Source organism: Montipora foliosa, chromosome 5 (assembly GCF_036669935.1).
Source record: "Montipora foliosa isolate CH-2021 chromosome 5, ASM3666993v2, whole genome shotgun sequence".
Lineage (NCBI taxonomy): Eukaryota > Metazoa > Cnidaria > Anthozoa > Scleractinia > Acroporidae > Montipora > Montipora foliosa.
Window position 1 is genome coordinate 38,376,158 of NC_090873.1, and position 16,048 is coordinate 38,392,205.

The 16,048-nt window shown below is 40.3% G+C and overlaps 1 protein-coding gene across 1 annotated transcript in view; it reads left to right on the plus strand.

The window, feature by feature from the left end:
* Nucleotides 1-14,750, plus strand: part of LOC138004093 (nitric oxide synthase 1-like) — a 58,484-nt gene extending 43,734 nt beyond the window's left edge. The window contains 15 exon segments of the mRNA XM_068850497.1: nucleotides 4,930-4,970; nucleotides 4,973-5,103; nucleotides 5,623-5,764; nucleotides 6,515-6,593; nucleotides 7,587-7,771; nucleotides 7,875-8,011; nucleotides 8,142-8,186; nucleotides 8,353-8,478; nucleotides 8,915-8,999; nucleotides 9,312-9,399; nucleotides 9,916-10,213; nucleotides 10,928-11,053; nucleotides 11,516-11,581; nucleotides 11,933-12,000; nucleotides 12,676-14,750. Coding sequence (XP_068706598.1) covers nucleotides 4,930-4,970; nucleotides 4,973-5,103; nucleotides 5,623-5,764; nucleotides 6,515-6,593; nucleotides 7,587-7,771; nucleotides 7,875-8,011; nucleotides 8,142-8,186; nucleotides 8,353-8,478; nucleotides 8,915-8,999; nucleotides 9,312-9,399; nucleotides 9,916-10,213; nucleotides 10,928-11,053; nucleotides 11,516-11,581; nucleotides 11,933-12,000; nucleotides 12,676-12,703 — 1,645 coding nt within the window. The 3' untranslated portion in view covers nucleotides 12,704-14,750.
* The last annotated feature ends 1,298 nt before the right edge of the window (nucleotides 14,751-16,048 follow it).

Consider the following 16,048-nt stretch of genomic DNA (forward strand, 5'->3'; position numbering starts at 1 on the left):
AGAAAACACAAAATCAGCACGGCCTCTACCTTGTTATTCCGTGCGTCTAATCTCCCAAGCACTAACGAAGGAAAATCACGCGAGACCAACTATGTCACAGATGCACTAAAAGCCAATGGCTACCCGTCCTCAGTCATCTCTTATATTTCCAAAAATAGAAAGAAGCCACCATCACCAACTGTACCATCACCAGAAGAATTGGTAGCAATGTTCTTTAGTTGGGTTGACCCACAGAATACACCCCATGGATTTGCGTGCCTTCCATATATTAGCGGCTTGACAGAGCCCCTCATGAGATTATTACGCAAACATGAAATTCGAGTCGTCACCAAACCACTTAAAACCCTTCAGCAAGAATTCCCATCCCCAAAAACAAGACAGCCCTTGGACCAACAATGCAATGTTGTTTACAAAATTCCGTGCTCGGACTGTCCGTGGAGTTACATTGGCGAAACTGGAAGATGCTTTTTAACGCGGAAAAAAGAACATCAAAGAAACCTAAAAAATTTCGCGAAAGGGTCAAACATTGCCAGCCATGCATGGAAGAATGACCACTCTATTGACTTTAATAATGCATGCGTGATTGACAAAGGCAACTACCGTGTTAGAAAAACTTGGAATCCTGGCATACCGCTAAAACTGTTAACGCGGACAATAATTCTAAACCGTTACCGAGACAATACTCTATTTTATTGTAATTTTTTCTAGATCATTCTTATTCATATTTTAGTTCTCACCCGCATCGAATTTTTACACCCCTTTTTCGTATATATTTTAATTCGTGCTTCTTATATTTCATTCGTTAAAGGCTATAGATAGATAGCCGAAAGCTTATAATTTTTAACCAATTTTTAACCAGAGAACGTCTTTCAGATTCACAACATGTCTCATCCTGGTTACGGTGCAATTTTTAAACGTATTCGCCAAGTGGCTGGGTCGGAAGCCCTAAAATTAGCGCGGACTATGGAAAAAACAACTTACAAACTCGAAGCTCACCATCGCCATCTTCAATTTACGCACAAAGCATTGGAAAACCATTGGACTCCGAAGTCTTTGAGATTTAAACCACCTGGCAACCATCCGATGTTCAAAAACATTATGGAACGGGCCAGCAAACATTGTATGCGAGCACGAATCTCTATTTGTCACAACAGAATCCGAGTTTTGAAAAGAACGCTCGAAGAATCCAAACAGCAATTATCGACCTTAGTCACCGATGACATCTCTTCCACGCTTCTACAATATTTAATTAAGAGATCGCAATCAGTCCGCAACAACATTGAAGCGAGACACGAGAACAAGTTTACAAATTTAAGGATGGAAGCAAAAAATGACAGCTCTAATACGATCGACAGAAAGAACTGGGTGATCAATTTATCACACAAACCTCTCTCTACGGCAGAACGTTCCCTACTTGAGAAAGGCCCCAAGTTCGCCCCAACACCACGAAACATCCCTGTTAAAGACATTGTCTCTGAGGTTGAAGCCGCCATTTCCCGCCTCCCCGATGACTCGAAGGACGCCATACGAACCACTACGGCTTCATTACTCCATAGAGCTCGAATTCCACCACATAAAAATATCACGAAAGCTGAACAAAAAGCTCTAAAGGACTTAAAAAATGATCCTGAACGTGTGATAACAAAAGCTGACAAAGGGAACTGTTTCGTTGTTCTAGACAGATCCGACTATGACACCAAGATGGAAGCTCTACTTAGTGACCCGGACACTTATCAACAAGTCTACAAGTCGCCATCCACCAAAATTGAAAGAGAACTGAACAGCAAGCTCCTCGCTCTAAAAAGAGAAAATAAGATTGACGAAGCTACTTATCGCAAACTTCATTCCACAGATGGTTCTCTACCTGCCATTCGTGGCTCTATTAAACACCATAAACCTGGCTGCCCTCTTCGACCAATCGTTTCATGTATCGGCTCCGCCCTTTATAACACATCCAAGTTTCTATCAGATATCCTTTCTCCGATACAGAACCTTAATGGTTATTCTGTCCTCAACTCCTCCCAGTTCGCGAAACAAGTAGCTAACATCGAAATCTTGGATGACGAAGTCATGGTGTCATTTGACGTGGTGTCCCTTTTCACAGCTATCCCAGTGAATAAAGCTTGCGATTATATCCGCAATAAACTGAACTGTGACAACACACTACAGACCAGAACAAACCTCTCTACCGACGACATCATCTCTCTCCTTGACTTCACTCTTTCAAACAACTATTTCGTCTACAATAATCGCACATACAAGCAGATTCATGGTTGTGCCATGGGCAGCCCTGTTAGCCCTATCGTCGCTAACCTCTGTATGGAAGTGATAGAAGAGTCAGCCATCAGCTCCGCCACTGTTCCGCCAAGGATTTGGAAACGATACGTTGACGACAGCTTTGTTGTCATCAAGAAAGCTGCTGTCCATTCCTTCCACGACACCTTAAACGCTGTCGACCCTAAGATCACATTTACCATTGAAGAAGAGAACAATGGTCAAATTGCCTTCCTTGACACCTTAGTGTCAAGAAAAAATGGTGTTGCTGTCATTGACGTTTATCGAAAACCAACCCACACTGATAGATATCTAGACTTCTCCTCACATCACGAGAGAAAACACAAAATCAGCACGGCCTCTACCTTGTTATTCCGTGCGTCTAATCTCCCAAGCACTAACGAAGGAAAATCACGCGAGACCAACTATGTCACAGATGCACTAAAAGCCAATGGCTACCCGTCCTCAGTCATCTCTTATATTTCCAAAAATAGAAAGAAGCCACCATCACCAACTGTACCATCACCAGAAGAATTGGTAGCAATGTTCTTTAGTTGGGTTGACCCACAGAATACACCCCATGGATTTGCGTGCCTTCCATATATTAGCGGCTTGACAGAGCCCCTCATGAGATTATTACGCAAACATGAAATTCGAGTCGTCACCAAACCACTTAAAACCCTTCAGCAAGAATTCCCATCCCCAAAAACAAGACAGCCCTTGGACCAACAATGCAATGTTGTTTACAAAATTCCGTGCTCGGACTGTCCGTGGAGTTACATTGGCGAAACTGGAAGATGTTTTTTAACGCGGAAAAAGAACATCAAAGAAACCTAAAAAATTTCGCGAAAGGGTCAAACATTGCCAGCCATGCATGGAAGAATGACCACTCTATTGACTTTAATAATGCATGCGTGATTGACAAAGGCAACTACCGTGTTAGAAAACCTTGGAATCCTGGCATACCGCTAAAACTGTTAACGCGGACAATAATTCTAAACCGTTACCGAGACAATACTCTATTTTATTGTAATTTTTTCTAGATCATTCTTATTCATATTTTAGTTCTCACCCGCATCGAATTTTTACACCCCTTTTTCGTATATATTTTAATTCGTGCTTCTTATATTTCATTCGTTAAAGGCTATAGATAGATAGCCGAAAGCTTATAATTTTTAACCAATTTTTAACCAGAGAACGTCTTTCAGATTCACAATAATAATAATAATAATAATAATAATAATAATAATAATAATAATAATACCACCGCTGGGGCAATGGAGCTCTACCAGCAGCTCACGCCCACGTATAGGATGTGCGGGAAATCTCCTGATCGGGTTTCTCTGATTTGGCCCAGTCTAAATACCTGGAGAGACAACGCAGTACTAAAAGTCCTCTTCTTCGAGATTTCGAGGGAACTGGGGCTAATTGATTCAGTTCCTCCTTGGTATTCGCCTGCAGTGCCCAAAGGAATCTACGAGTCACCTGAGACTCTAGCGATTTGGTTTGTATCAGCTTATGCCGAGCATAAACAAGATCAAGTTCGTCAAGGCGAACAGAGTGGACGCTCGATTTTTGGACCACAAGTGTAAGAAGTGGTGAGCTGTATAGATGTCCTGTCCATCGATAGAGCATTGGGAAAAGAAGTCCGAGGAGAAGACGGCTAAGTACGGGCCTTTGCAATTCGAGCTGAGGAAGCAGTACCCTGGCTATGACGTTGAAAAACGTAACATCATCATTGACGTGCTAGGGGATTGTCAAGGAGTCTAAACCTGACAATGAGGAGGTTTTTCGTTAATAGTTCCTTCAGACTGCATAGGTTACGCTGTGCGCTCTATATATGTTATTCTGTTTTAGCACCCATAAATTTATCAACTCCATAATAATAATAGTGAACTTATACAATAGCGCACACGTCTAGTTGCACGTGCGCTTCACAAAAACAATAAAATAAGTAAACTAAAACAATAAAAATCAACTAAGAAGATAAAATTAAATCTAATAAAGGACACAATTACCTTTAATAAATTTAACAAAACACAAAGTGTTAAGTTTCCTCTTAAATGATCTAACTGTGCTGGAATTTCATATATGGAAAGGAAGGTTGTTCCAAATCCTCGGGGCGGACATATGTACAGCCCTGCCAGACAGTGTCCACATATCGTATAATTTCAGACATCGGTTGTGTCAGCAAGTGTCGAGACCTTGAGCTCGGGGGAAGCAGGAGATCCGCCAAGTATTGATGACAGAGACCTGTGAGAGCCTTTTATACAAAAAGAAGATGCTTGAACACGATACGATACGAGATGATAAACCCAAGACTTACCAACTGAATTTATTTCGTATTAGATGTGTGTGTTTATATCAAGATGAAAAAGTAATTAACTATCAAAGTCGAAAGAAACCTAGATCGAGCTAACACTATTTTTTCGTCTGAATCAAAAATTGACCCCCCCCCCTCCCCTCCCCTTTGCTTGCCAAAGCATATTTTGACTTTGTCAGCTCTGCAATAAGCTAAGAGATTGTAGTCGGTTGAAAGGTCTTTCCACCTTGGGTTTGCTTGTCTGGCCCATATTCCTCCAAAAAAAAAACCGACAACAACAACAACAACAAATTTGAACACCATTTAACATTCACAGTGTTTGTTCTTTACAGATATTCAGTATTTGGGCTCGGATCCAGACTCTACCCTAATTTCGTGCCTTCGGCCACTATGTGGATAAGCACCTGAAGGACCTTGGAGCTCAGACAATTCTCGCCATAGGTGAAGGGGATGAACAAAATGGCCAGGAAGAGTCGTTCAAGGAGTGGACGAAGAATGTGTTTAAGGTATCTCAGCAAAAAGCAAGAAATCTTAATCAAAAACCCACACGGGCACAAAAAGGCATTAAATGAAAAGGTCTGTCAGAAAAACAAAATAATGAAGGATTGGAGTAGTCGAGTCTTTTGATGTAGCAAACGGGGCTTTCTCTAGATTTCTAGGTTCATGTTTGATATCCACTGACGTTTTCATCAACCCGTGAAGTGATATTACGTCATTTACTGCCTTTAAGTGGTTAATTTTACATTAATGCATGCTTAGCGAGATTACACGAGACTTCATTGCCCTTATACGCAACCTGAATAAACCAATAATCACAGCATGACAGGTGTTGTTTGCTATTGCGGCAGCAGATGATCAAGATGCGTATAAAAGACCTTGTGCAAACTCGTTTCGTCCACGAGATCTTCACCGAGTCACTTTGAGTTTCATTGCTGGTAACCAGTCCCAGCAGAAGCCCCTGGTCATCCGATAACTTAAGAAAATAGCCACTAAGGGTATCCATTTGATATCGTTATTATTTTTAGGCGGCTTGCGATTCGTTCGGTGTGTATGACGAAACTGCAATTAAGGTGGTCAGTGAATCATTGAAAAAGATGGTTACTGGTTGGAGTCCTGGACTTTACCGTTGGGTGAACGAGAGGAGATCACCAAACGACCTGTTTTCAAGTAAGTCTGTCGGTGAAAAACAAAATGATGATCATAATGATGCCGCTGCTGCTGATAATAATAATATTTACAATAGTTTTAAAAAAGCCTACATCTTGTTGAGTGGAGTTCAATTAGTTTTCGTAAGGGAAAATCAAAGTTATTGCTGGCGAAAAAGCAAGGAGGGAAATAACGCGATGTACCAATTGCCTAATTTTCATGCGCCAAGCACGGTAGAATGAATTACGTATACGTACGACAAAGATTGATGGATTTGTTGAGGAAGTGCCACGACGTTTCTCTAAATAATTGACAAAAGAGAGTAGAGAAAAAAGCAAATAGTTTCTTTGTTTACTTGAGAGGATCTAATCTAGGAGACAATACGTACTCTCAGCTGGATGGCTATGTTTGCCCTAACTACAATCTTGGACAAAACTCATTGTGAAAATGTGAGGCTCTAATTTGGCTGTGTGATAAAAAAATTAATATCTTCCTACTTTGCCCCCTCCCCCCATTTCAATGTTGGTTAAAAAAACGGCCAAAGGCTTGCACAGTATTTTGCGTCACATTATCAACATTGGTATGAGGGGATGGGGGAGGGGGGGGAGGGGGGGGGAGGGAGGACAATATACTTTGTGTGTGCATGTCAAATGATGCTTGAGCTAGGATTTTTCTCAAGAGTTTTGTCCATGATTGTAGTGTAGATTTACAAAACATCTGACACGAGTTACAATTGAAATCCTCAAATTTCCGTCCTGTTTTAATATATAGATCTTTCCAAGGTGTACAACAAGACTGTCTGCCCTGCAACAGTCATCTCAGTAAGTGAGCTCCAATCAGAACTATCAAGGTAGGTCACTTTAGATTCCAGAATGCAATAGGCAATTTTCTCGATGGCGTCATTTGACTACAACTACCACAATTCAGTTTGTTTTTCTTTTCGTATTTAAATTTTGTATTCCCAGTGGGGTGAAAATAACAGTAGCTCTAATTAACATGAGGCAAGCGAAACCTGAAGGATTCTGGTACTTGTAGTCATATGGCGTCATCATGCAAATGTCCTATTGGATTGAGTTTTGATCGGATTAGTGGGATATCAGGATATCAGCAATTATACCACGCCCGAGAAATACCTGAGACGTGGCGGCAATGAATAATTTTCTGGTTGACCTTGCAGCGTGATATGAATTAATTCTAGCAATATTTGTGGGCTTTTATTAAAGAAAACATTCATTCCACTTGTAGATAGATATAGCCAACTCACCGCTACGCACTGTCGGCCAATTGTCCGCTGTTGTATGACGCTTGATCCACAATGGTTAATTAGTTAATTAGTTAGTTAATTAACAGGAAGAAGCCTTGAACCAACTATACGGTAATTAGTAGAAACCGAGAACAATATGTGGTCAGTTATACACGAGCATAAGACGTCATTTGAAAGAGACTGCTCCCTAGAGTAATATCACGTGTTCTGAAATGGGAGAACAAAACGTACTAGCCAAAGAGGTCTATTCCATTGAAGTGACTTATTTCAAGCTAGTTGGTTCGTGAGCATGGAAGTTTTTCTCGCAGGCGCTGCCAGGCAGGCTGTTGAAAATTAGACCGCCACGAAGTCAGGATACTAATCTACCTAAATTTGATGGCAGCTTACCGAGAAATGATAGGAACTAATAGTCTATCACTGGGAAAGAAATTGAAGGTGGCGATATGTTTTACTTACCTGGGGCAGGAATAGTCTGGGACATTAACCGACCTTGTACTTTATATCTATGGTTTATGGTCGTCTTAAGGAAGGCAATACATGACTATGTTCAGTATCTTAAGCTGCTATCATTTCTCGCAGTCGCTCAACTGTTCTGGTTAAACTGGCAACCGGCAAAAGAAAAGATCTGGCTTTTGAACCGGGAGATCACGTGGCCATTTTCCCTTCCAACAAAGCCAGTCTAGTGCAGGAATTGATTGACATGATGCACGGAAAACCTGACCCAAACCGGCCAATCAGGATTGAAGTCGCGCGAGAGGATTCAGGTAATTCCTTTTTTTTGTATGCGTCAGTTGTGATGACAAAGTTGAGAATCTTAAACCAATAAAGATAAAACTTGGCTAAAAAAAGCCTTTTTTCTGTGCTTAGCTAAAGCTGGTGGAGGGAAAGTCTGGGAGCCGTTCAATCGTCTCCCTGTGGGCTGCACGTTAAAAGAGGCGCTGACAAGATACCTTGACATCACCAGTGTTCCAACGCCGCAGATGCTAAGCTACTTGGCAAAGCTGGTACGTTTAATAGACAGTATTAATTGATAGCATGTGTTGCGACGAAATATTTATATTAACCAGTGCGTTTTGAAGGTTCCTCCGCTCTACAGTCAACATCAGGTTAACATATTTTTTTCCCTTTTTACAGGCAACAAGCCCACTGGAAAAAATGCAACTTGAAACACTGGGCAAGGTAAACACAAACTTACAACAGAAAACGAATTCCCAATTACGCTGTAGTTGATGAACGGGTCAAGGCATATACTCTCAAGTGTTATCGACTGAGATGAAATGCGGTAGCTCTTGTAATTTTTGTGCTGTACTTTCGATAACTGATTTTTAATTTGCTTCTCACCCAGGGTGGTTCTCGGTACAAGAACTGGGCCCTAAACAAAGAATGCAACGTTATCGAGACTATGCAGGAGTTTCCATCGGTTCAAGTTACCGCTGACTTGTTGTTAACGCAGCTTTCAACTCTTCAACCAGTGAGTTTCCATTTCCCATTTTCGGGATTGATTGATTGGTTGATTGGTTTACTTGCTTATTCGTAGTGATGAACGTGTTGGAGATCTTCCTTTTCACAAGATTTTCCTACTGAACAAATAAACAAGCAAAGCAAAAATGCCGTTATGGAATAACTATTAGTGAGCGCAACCCTGTATTTAACGCCTTATTTGTTACTTGAGTTTCTCGTTTCTAGATGGTATTGATAAATGACTACCGCCCTGCAACAGCCACAACAAAAATATGTTCATTTGACTCCGAAAGTTTTATTCGATCGTGTTTCTGCTATGCTTGGAAAAAGGAGATTTAAATTAGGAAGGAAAGAAAATTCCTTGTAAAGTCATTTATTATTATTATTATTATTATTATTATTATTATTGTTATTGTTATTGTTATTGTTATTATTATTATCTGCAGAGATTCTACTCAATATCGTCGTCCCCTGATGTCCATTCAAACGAAATCCACGTTACAGCTGCGGTAGTTGAATACAAAAAGAGAGGTAAGTGGAAACAAGTCCAGTACACTGTTCAATAACAAAACATTGACGAGCTAATATTGTTTTTTATATTGTTTAGCGACTATTCTTTCATATTTTGAATTTAGTGGTGGAAATTAGAATCTCAGTGTTCAACGTTTCCTCAACACCGTGTCGCTCTCGTCATTGTACATAATTAATTCTTTCGATTTCGTCGATCACTCTCTCCACAAACGATCGTTTATCCCAGACTTTTGAATGACATCAGCCGTCGCCTACTTCGTAGAGCTTGCCTCCCACTGTTTGCTGTTGACTGTGCTCGTTTTGATTTCGCAGGTGGCGTGGGTCCGCTTCACCGTGGAGTGTGCTCCAAGTGGCTTCAAGGATTGAGACATGGGGAAACCATACCTTGTTACATCAGACAGTGAGTTTATTCTTTCAGGCTATCGTTGTTGTTGTTTTTCAGTGGGACTGATCGGTTGTAACTGTGAATTTAGAAGGTTTTTATTTGTTTGCTGCGGGTCCTGCCTTTCTGATTTTGATTTTCATGAGTCTGAGTGAAAAGCATAGTCTCCTCAACAACATTTTGTTCAAATATACAAGACAGGGGGCCGCAGTTGTGATTGACTTGAAATTTGGCGCTATGGTTCAAGCACAAACCCTTCACGGCCCCCTACCCGCTATCTCTTGCCGCTAACGGACTCGTGTCAGAAAACGTAATATTCTATATCACCACTAATGCAACAACTGGTAGTTACTGGTAATCTTCAGTTACCAACGAAGTGATTTTGATAGAAATTTACATTTTAAATCCTCTCTGCTATTGTCACAAGCCCTTCAACTTTTTGCTCTTTCGAGAAGATTTTTTGATTGACCACAAAATGCCTCGGCATTGCATGTGTTTCTTAATGGTATAACTGCTTCGCTTTCCTTTATTCAGGGCCCACTCCTTCCGCCTCCCAGCCGATGGCTCGGCTCCTGTTATTCTTGTGGGGAATGGGACGGGTATCGCTCCTTTTCGCTCCTTCTGGCAACAAAGAATATTTGACCTGAACAACAAATGTCCGCCTGTATCATCAATAACAGGAAAAAGGCAGTGGGGAGACATGGTCCTGTACTTTGGCTGCCGAAACTCACGCCTCGATGACATTTATCGCCGTGAAACCGAAAAAGTGGTTCACAGCAGGGCTCTCACTGGTGTAGCTACGGCGTATTCTAGAGAAAAGGGAAAGCCCAAGGTATGGTCTTCGTCAGAGAGGCGCAAGTTGGTTAAAAACTGTGGAATATAGAGGCTTACTGAAATCACCTAGCTCTTTTAGGATCATTGTAGAAGAGGACAGTAAACTACAGTGCAGTTAATAAGTCGTTCGGACAGTTGTCAAACGAGGGCCACTGATGCCACTGATGCGTCCATCCTTAAAGCAAAACATTTTGTTCTCCTTTTGGTGTCTTACCCGAACCCGATTCCCCCCAAACCCTAACCCTACCCCCCCCCCCCCTCCCCCCGCCCCTCCCCGATCCGTCTGTCTATGGACTGAAATTGGTCTGTGAGAAGTGAGACCTTTCAGACTCAGCATTGTAATGTGCTAATGGTCCCAAGACTTAGGCCCCTCGCTAGTGTAGGGTCTGTTTGTGTAAATTGACGAAACGCGTGCCTTCTACTAAGAGGTAAAGAAAGTCTGATCATTGGAATCCACTGAAATAATCCAGCTTTTGTCACCCAGTCTAGAAAAGAAGGGAAGTCGACAGTCCCCTTGTATGAATTAACCATCAGCGCACCTCATATAGTGGTTTGAAAAAGCATTGAATATTCAAAACACTTCGAAATCGTCTAGTTCCTACCGCTTACTCTAACGAAAGGTGGCGAGGGGTAATTCTACTAGACTATTTCCCACTTTTTTCCTTTTTGCCCAATCTGTTTTACAGTAATGAATCTTGTTTCTTTTTCACAGCAATACGTGCAAGATCTCCTGAAGGAACACTCCTCCGACGTCTGTGACTTGATACTCAACAGCAATGCGCATGTGTACGTGTGTGGAGCCGCTGCTATGGCTGAAGGCGTCAACGATACTTTACAGGTGCTGATTACGCCACTGTTAATCACTTTGAAAGCACTGGGAATCACTTTGAAAGCAAAGACATGATTAAGTCAATAAAATAAGGTTGGCTCAACTAGTTTTTGAGGAGCAAGGGTGGCACAGTCGGTTAGTGCCCGGCCTTAATGCAAAAGGTTCTGAGTTCGATCCCTGGATCTCACATCCTTTTTTCGAATTCTTTCCTTTCAGCGTAGCCTAAGTAGCTTTAAATACCATTAAAACGGAGCACTGATGGAAAGAGGGGGGTAAAATGAGCGCACCGTCGGCTTCCTGGGAGAATACTCTCTAGAGAGTAAAGTAACCTCCGACGTTAAATAAGGTTACCTTTACCTTAATGTTGCAATTGTCTTGTGAAAGATGTTTTCTCTAAGCAAAAAAAGGTTACCAAGACACTTAAGTTTCTTGTAATATATAACATCGTCGGTATATTTCTTCTCCTAACAGGCCTTGATCACGGATCGACTTAAGTTGTCTCCCGACAAAGCCGTGGAGTTCATGCGCAAACTAAAGGTAAATTTATTTTGTGAGATGAGCTGTCCTTAAATTAATTAATAATTTATGAAGAAAAAGCATACGAAATCACTACCGTGAAGGAGGTGCGGGTATGTGATCTTTGATGAAACACTCTTCCTTGTGTTTGACATATTACTTTATAAATAGAGAAGAAAAGAAAAACTGAACGAAAAAAAAAGAACGCGATGCAACGTTAACACAGTGATGCAAATAGCGTAATGAGTAACTTCCCCTTTATATGATATGTGATATAAGGGAACCAGGAGAATAAAAATTGCTAAAAGTAATCTAAAAGGGAAAGACATTATGGCAACCCTATTACGACCCTTTTCTTTTAATTTATTTTAGTCATCGAACCGTTATCACGAAGATATATTTGGTTTCGCTCAAAGGATCAAGGAACCAAAGGACATGAGGTAATTTATTAAATATTGCTTAATGGTAAAATTAAATTAAGTCATGCTAATAACAAGTTTTACATGCACACCCCAACCCGCTTGTATTAAAAAACGAAAACAAAAACAAAAAAAACATTAACCAAAATGCACGTTTGATGAAGGCCGTGAGGTCGGAAAGCAAGAAGGGAGAGAGCTTGTTGCACGGTCTTGTCAGAAACACACACAGCCCCGTACTAGGCGACTTGCAATAACTCTGGCAATTAATTGTTGCATCAACATTTGGCCTTGAACGATGCCAAACAATAAACAAACGAAGGCTTTTATGTATGGACTATTTTAATCTTTAAGGGGGTGTTGCAACTCCTCTCACTCACCAAACTTCTTTAGCACAGAACATGCGCGCGCGGCAAATGCTACAGACGTATACCCTGAAAACTGAGATTTAAAAAGTGTAATTTAGTCGACCCATGTAGTGTGCGCGTAAGACGAAAGTTTGTACAACCGACATAAATCGCTTCATCCCTTACCTGTGTGACTTTTAACGACTCGGATAATTAATTGTTACATCAAAAGTTCGAAAAGAATTTTTTATCTATAGCTAGCGATATTTCACTTTAAAAATTCCTGTCCTGACTATACCCTCATGGCGAAAAACGTTGAGTAAAATTGCTGTTCCATTTTTTTTTTTTCCAGAAAACAGATCAAGAAAAGAGAGCTTTGAGGTGTATCGTAAAAGGCCTTCGGCATGAACTTGTAAAGTGACTATGCAAGTTAAAACGAATGGTGCACAAAATTAAATGGGTTCCAGAAAGAATAGGACACAAATTAGGAAGCAGTGCACAAACTTTGCTTGACGCTTTGATCTAGCTATCCGTTATCCAGTCCATATTTGGGATCTCGTTCTTGTCATCGATATGACTCTATGTTCACTATCCACGGCCCGCATTTAAAAATTGTTGCGGAATGTTTGTTGGGTAATATTCGCAATTATTAAATTCTCGACCTCGGATAATGCGATTCTAGCTTTCTCATTGGTTCACTGGATCTCGGTTATCAGCCATTATACTTGCGTTTGACCTTATATAGAAATGAATGCGACAAATGTCACTAAGTATAAAATTTTTGGCGCCCGGAAATCAAATCACTTTCGGGTCGTTTCTTAAACTAGGTAAAATTTAGCAAAAGCAAAGGTTGAGAATTTAATAAAACAATTATTCTATTCGCCCTTGTTGGATAAGACATTGGTAATAGCTAACTCGGCGCTACGCGCCTCGTTGGCTATTTACCATTTCATATTCAACCCGGGCTCATGAAGTAATTGTAAAATATATAGCTACTATCGAGTAGCACTGCGATGGACTAGATCCCTATTATGGGAGAGTACAAACTCTCTTAGCTATGTCATCTTAGAGAAACTTCATTTGGGTATTGTGTTGAACATCTACAAGGATTCGGAAACTACAACTCACCGTTGCTTCTCGCCATCCAAAGAGCTGATCATCCGTTTCGCTTTTTCTTTCAATGCCTCACACGTATTTAGGCCTGCTCCTGGATTTCTAAAACGTATTATCAGTTGGCATTATTCGTTTCAATTAACATGATCACGTGATCAGTTGATGCCCAAGGCCTGTGCAGTGATGATGATCCTTGCACGATGCGTCACTAAATTAGGTACTTATAGTGAATAAGAGATATTAGTATAATTACATAGATGATTATTGAAAATTCGTTGCGCTGATTGGCGACTCGACTTCGTCACGGTTTTATTCACCGATATTCACCTCACTTCCGGCGAATAATTGTTAAACATAACTTGGAGTTATAAGAGAGACAACTGCAAAAAGAAGCTGTGCACTCTTGGATCGCTTTAAGATAAGTAGTGAGCTTTACATAAAATTTATAATGGCATGGACTATTTTGAAGAAATAATCGTTTATTTGTGTTAGATATAGTAGATATTTCCAGGAGTTAAGTCAATACACAGCTTTGAAAAGATTAAGTGTCTCATTGGACTACATCATAGATAAAGAAGCTAGTTAGGAATGAGTTTTGTTAAAAAAATTGACGTGTCCATCTGGGACAAAAACACGCAAGTTCTTAAATATTCAAAAAGTAGAAAACAGTTCCTTTTATGTGCATTCTCGAAGTATTTTCTCATTCACTGATCATCATTTAAAAGGCAGTTTTTTGGCGATATTTACTAATGTCTTGTGGAAAATCTGATTGGTTGCTTAATTATCATTGATCAATCATCAATCAATCATCACTAGTCATTGTCATATCTAACCGCTGATACTTAAAGGTGCACGTTTGCTACGATGCCCTTGTAAAGGAAAAAATTCCTTGGTTGTTTTGTAAATATATTTTAAATGCTTCAATAATTTTTTCCTGTTACAGTTAGTTGGAAACTCGGTCTCTTAATTACGTGTTCAAAACATTTTTTTGTAATGAAATTATCACAAAGTGATAATAGGAAGTTCAGCGGCATGCTTGAGTTTTTCAGACCCTTCAGATCATAATAAGATTAATGTCAATGCAATGTTAGTATTAAAGATATAGTTACAATAAAGAGTATTCCAGACAGTGTAAATTGTAAGCTACTTGCTGTAGGCGTTTTCTACAAAAAAAAATATATTTAAGTGTGAAGTTTGTATAGGAACATCTGGAGATGCGAGAAATGCTGACTTATTCCTAATAAAGTTTTACACGGCCTGTGATTGCAAAGTCTTAAGAATTCTAGCGCTCGTTCTCGGATTTTAAGTTCGTTATTTCTTTCGGGCGATGTTTTGTCCTATACACCCACAACAGCCACCTCTTAATATTTTGAATCGCAATACTTCGGATTTTCTGTTCACAGTAATGGACAAGAGAAACAAGTTAGAACAGCAATCTGTTATGATATCATTCAATTCTAGCAATACTAAACTCATCGACTAGTAACAAGTTTTGATTCTAATATGTTCGTGTCCCTTTTAAAAGTACCAACACAACGCACATGGTTTCCCGTTTTCGGGGTGTCCATGTAAGTCACTCAGGGGCTCCTAAGGGGATCCCCAAAGGTTTTAAAATTACAACACAATCCAGTAAAACAAACGTTAATTTAGGATTAATATGCTGTGCATGCACAGTGCGTCACACGGACCTATAGGCAATCCATAGTTCTGCTGACGGCGCAATAATGAAGGCTCTGTCAAACTGCACACATACAGCCAGAATGGCTGCCAGCGCTAGCCTCATTATTTAGAAAAACAGACTTTTCATCACGGCCCCACTCCTCTCAAGAGGAAATATCGATTATTATATTGCGTCTTTGATTCCTTCCCTGATCTTTGGAATATTTTAAATTACGTTTACTACGAGAAGCGTGTTCTTGTTCGATCTCGTCAACCTTTTTACCTTAAGTTAGTCGCATCGTGTCTATGTAACTGTACGTACTAGATTTTTTCCTGTTATGTTAATTTACTTGTAATTAGCTGCATGGTATTGGGGTTTCACTCGAAACACTTTTATCGCGTTTTGTTTTCGCTCTTTGCAATTTTATCCAGGTAAAACCGCGCCAGCCGGCAGTCTTTGTTTAACAGTGCCCTGCAGGGGCCCGTTTCTCGAAAGTCCCGAAAACTTTTCGGGCCCGAAACTATTCGTGAAAATGCTAACCGCTTATTTTGGAGAGCTGATCTTTTAACGCGTTTTTAAGGTAACAAAAAGAAAAATAAGTGTAAAGTTTGACGACTTAAATCCTCTCCGTTGTTGAGATCCAAAGGGAATTGTGACACCCGAAAATGGCCCGTAAAGTTTCGGGACTTTCGAGAAACGGGCCCCTGGTACCAGCTTTCTGCCCGTTCAGTGACCGTCGTGACTAGTAAGAAACTAGCGGCAGGATCCGATAGTTTTTATGGGTGCCATAATATATGATTATGGGTTCCATAATACCCGAATACCATTCAATCATAGTGCTCGATTTTAAGAACTCGCTTTCAGATGAAACTTTCTGCAAAGTTTAAAAACAATTCTGTACAGCAAATTCAGAGCCACCTTAATTCTCTGATTCAGTAGTACAGAATTTTTT